The sequence below is a fragment of the Medicago truncatula genome, chromosome 2 (genome assembly GCF_003473485.1).
Source record: "Medicago truncatula cultivar Jemalong A17 chromosome 2, MtrunA17r5.0-ANR, whole genome shotgun sequence".
NCBI classification, from domain to species: domain Eukaryota; kingdom Viridiplantae; phylum Streptophyta; class Magnoliopsida; order Fabales; family Fabaceae; genus Medicago; species Medicago truncatula.
Window position 1 is genome coordinate 17440545 of NC_053043.1, and position 3577 is coordinate 17444121.

A 3577-nucleotide genomic window follows, 5' to 3' on the forward strand; every position below is an offset into this window, starting at 1 on the left:
TACATTGCCAATGTCACAAAACATGAACATGACATGCCTCTCACCACAGTTGGATCACAGGAGACCAAGAGGATCATCACATTAATTGGACTTTGAACATCCACGTAAGTGAAATTGGACACCACTTTTAACTCAAAACCTTAAATTAGTAGGTATATGAGTTCCAATACTTATATGTTTCTCAACGCCTACTTTTCATTCCAAAACCCACAATTGATATACCAGCCATTTTTGCAAATGAAATTGAATCCAAAAAATCAAAACGCACAATCAAAACATGCACCAATAACTAAAAAGAAAAAACTTGTTGAAACAAATACCACAAAATTGATAACAACAGGGATGAAATATTGTCAAGAAACTATAATATCAAGGACAAACCTATGAATTAAAGTAGCAATAAATCAATACATCCCCAATTATAAAAACCACGTTCCTCCAAAATATTATACCTCGCCATCATCCAAGTCGTCGTACATATCATCGTCCTCATCGCCCTCTCCATCAACAGCCTCCCCAGTAAACCATACAACAGCATGGGGGATGATCTTGTCCCTTATGGTTGACCTAAACAAGCATCAAAGTTCATTTAAGTACATAATCAAAATTATAAATAGCAAAAGAGCATCATGAATCAACAATTATTATGTTAAAACACCATATTATTTAGCTTACCCAATGTCATAGTCCCGTTCCATAACATCCTGAAGTTCATAACACTGTTTAAAAAATAAAAATAAAAATTGTATAAAAATAAACATTATTTCATTTCAATATTTAACAATGAGTTTTTATTATCATACAGCATCTTCGTCAATATCCACGTCATTTTCAGGTATCTCCGGTGGGTCGAAAAAGTTAAAGAAACTTTCACACGGAGGAGTATCGATAACTGGTTCCACATTCTTCAAATCATTCTTTTGCTTTTCATTTGCAATCTTAGTCAAAGACTTCTCGGGCAGCCAATTAATTACCGTCCTGTTAAAAAATACATCAAGCAAACCTTATTCGCAATCATAAACTATTGAAAATGGATTGCATAATAGTATAGTGAATAAACCACAGTTAGTGAATCAACTAATTATGGTTTATTCACCATACTATTATAAGTATCAGATTAAAAAGACCAACTTACCCAAAAGCCCTCTCCAGTAAAGGCTCGTCCTCATCAAGCATGTGATAAGTTTTGGTCAGGACCGTGTTTGAAAAATACGGATTGGGATCAAAAAAGAACTCGAGTTTGAACCCTAGCGGTTCTACCATCTTGGTATATTTGATATCTTTGAGGTACTTTAGAGCTTCCTCATCGCGGTCAGTAATCTGATTCATCAGGTAGTGAAAAGATCATTACAAAAAAGTAGTTTTATGGCTATAAAAACTCAAGCATTTAAGAGTAAAAAAAGTTAACAACTGAACAATTTTTTCAATTTACCACATCAGCTACCACTTCATTGTTTTTTAGTGCAACTAGCCAGAAACAAGGAACTCCTTTCTCTACATAATTCACAAGAAAAAACTATTAAAGTGGAGAATCAAAACAATAAAAGTGCAAAATGTTGATTTCTATTTAATATACCTTCAGCTGTATCAGTTGCAGTTCCCATTGCTACCCCTTCCACTTCAGCAAGGCCATTCACAATTTCATAACGCTGCATTCATTTATAAATAGGTTTAGTGATAAATATATTACATTTGAATGTTCCCATACGAATCAGATTCGATAATTTTAAGTGTGAATAATTGCGCAATCATTGAAAAGAATCCTCAGGATACCTTAGCGAACAATGGTTGATACAATAATTGGTATTTGGCTTCAAGAGCTGCTCTCTCCTCCAAAAACTTTTCCTTCAATTCATCATGTTCTCTCTGGAGATTAGGTGGTAAAAATTATAAGAGCAATTGACAAATTCAATATTACAAGTGTTAAAAAATATTTTACGTTAGGTTAAAATAAATGAATTAATAAAATGAAATAATGGAATATCTTTCCTCAGTCCAGCATAGATTTTCAAATGTATATATTAAAGTTCATATCTACGTAGTCATAATTAAGGTGATATATTATATTCATATGATAAATGGTACACATCAAGCATAAATTATTCAATAAAGCATAAAAAAAAACACACAAAAATCTTAAAAAATAAAATAAAATTTAGAAGCATAACAATAACAATGAAACTTAGGGAATATACCTGAATCACTCTGAGAAAATCAACACGTTTCTTAGGATTGGGGGACAGAGATAGATACCCCATAACCCTAGAGAACTGCCCAGCCAAGTCTTGAATCCTGTTCTGCACTCAAATTCAACCAGGAAAAAATTTAATTGATAAATAATATCTCAAACCAACCTTTAAGACGTAAACCCTAAATTATAGATAACAATAAAGCATAACGTTACAAAAAAAAATTGAAAGAGAAAAAAAAAGGTCTATAAATGAAGCGAAAATGAAAGAAAAAAAAAATCAAACTATGTCACTAAAGATAAAGAAGAGACATTCAAACCTTGAAATATTCACCAAGGTCAACACGAGCACCACCATCTTGAACTGGTAAGAAAAACAAAAAATCAAAATACAATCAAGAAAAACATGAAAAATAAGAGGTTAGGGAAACATAAAGAAATTGTTTAGAGAGAGGGAAGAAGAACATTCGAACCAGAGGGATATTCCAATGAAGGCATTTGGTTATTGTTGTCGTTGGCCATTGTTGAGGGAAAGGAAACAAGAGAACAAAGGAACACAAGAATTAAACAAAGTGGGGAGAGATGATTTTGAAGCTTAAGTGTCACCCTCCTTTTAAACACAAAAAAGGGTGGTTCTCTCCCACCTTTTCCTTTTAATTTAATTTAATGCATTAGTTTCTTTTTTGACAAATTTAATGCGTAAGTATTATATTACTCCATCCGTCCCTAATTATAAGACCCTTTTGCTAAAATCACGGGAATTAAGAAAGCGGATATTTGTATTAAAGTTGTTTGTAATCACTATTGTTTTTACAATTTTATCCTTAAGAGAGAGAGTTAGTTTATGTTTTCCATATACTACTTATTGCTGATTGAAGAAAAAAATGTATAATAAATAGGGACATGTATGTAAAGAAATAATTAATGTAGTTGGAAATAACAAAGGGATCTTATAAAAAGGGACAAAAAAAATTCTCAAAAGGGTCTTATAATTAGGGACGGAGGGAGTAGTTTGGTGTACCGTAGAATTTATCATATTGTATTATTTTAGTTTGACTAAGTTAATATTATATTATTATTATTGTAACAAAAAGTATTATATTATTATTAGTGTTTACTGATTTTTTTTATTAAAAAATATAAAAAGTATTTTATTATCATTATTAGCGTTTACTGATTTTTATTAAAAAATATAAAAAGTATTTTATTATTATTATTATTAGCGTTTACTGCTTTTTTTATTAAACAATTTATTTCAGTCAAAAAAATATAGACTATTACTTTTCCCAACCTATGTCATACTCACGCACCTTGCAAAAATGACAAACATGCCCTCCGGATTACATTATACGGAAAAAACCCAAATAATATCCGAATTACGTAATCCGG

At 31.1% G+C, this 3577-nt stretch overlaps 1 protein-coding gene across 1 annotated transcript; it reads right to left on the bottom strand.

The window, feature by feature from the left end:
- Window positions 1-446: 446 nt before the first annotated feature.
- Window positions 447-2710, bottom strand: LOC25486423 (nucleosome assembly protein 1;2). The gene is made up of 10 exons (XM_024776974.2): window positions 2662-2710; window positions 2509-2552; window positions 2196-2297; window positions 1774-1866; window positions 1577-1649; window positions 1433-1494; window positions 1136-1320; window positions 804-978; window positions 676-719; window positions 447-567 (listed from the first exon to the last, which is right to left on the bottom strand). The coding sequence occupies exons 1-10, from the start codon at window positions 2708-2710 to the stop codon at window positions 447-449; spliced, it is 948 nt and encodes a 315-aa protein (XP_024632742.1).
- Window positions 2711-3577: the final 867 nt, after the last annotated feature.

What these genes read in the sequence shown, in the direction of transcription:
- LOC25486423 (XM_024776974.2), bottom strand. Translation starts at nt 2,710, where the DNA reads ATGGCCAACGACAACAATAACCAAATGCCTTCATTGGAATATCCCTCT. An exon ending in ATCAACCATTGTTCGCTAAG is followed by an intron (nt 1,650 to 1,773) that starts GTATCCTGAGGA and finishes AAATGAATGCAG; the next exon opens with CGTTATGAAATTGTGAATGG. An exon ending in ATGAAGTGGTAGCTGATGTG is followed by an intron (nt 1,321 to 1,432) that starts GTAAATTGAAAA and finishes CTGATGAATCAG; the next exon opens with ATTACTGACCGCGATGAGGA.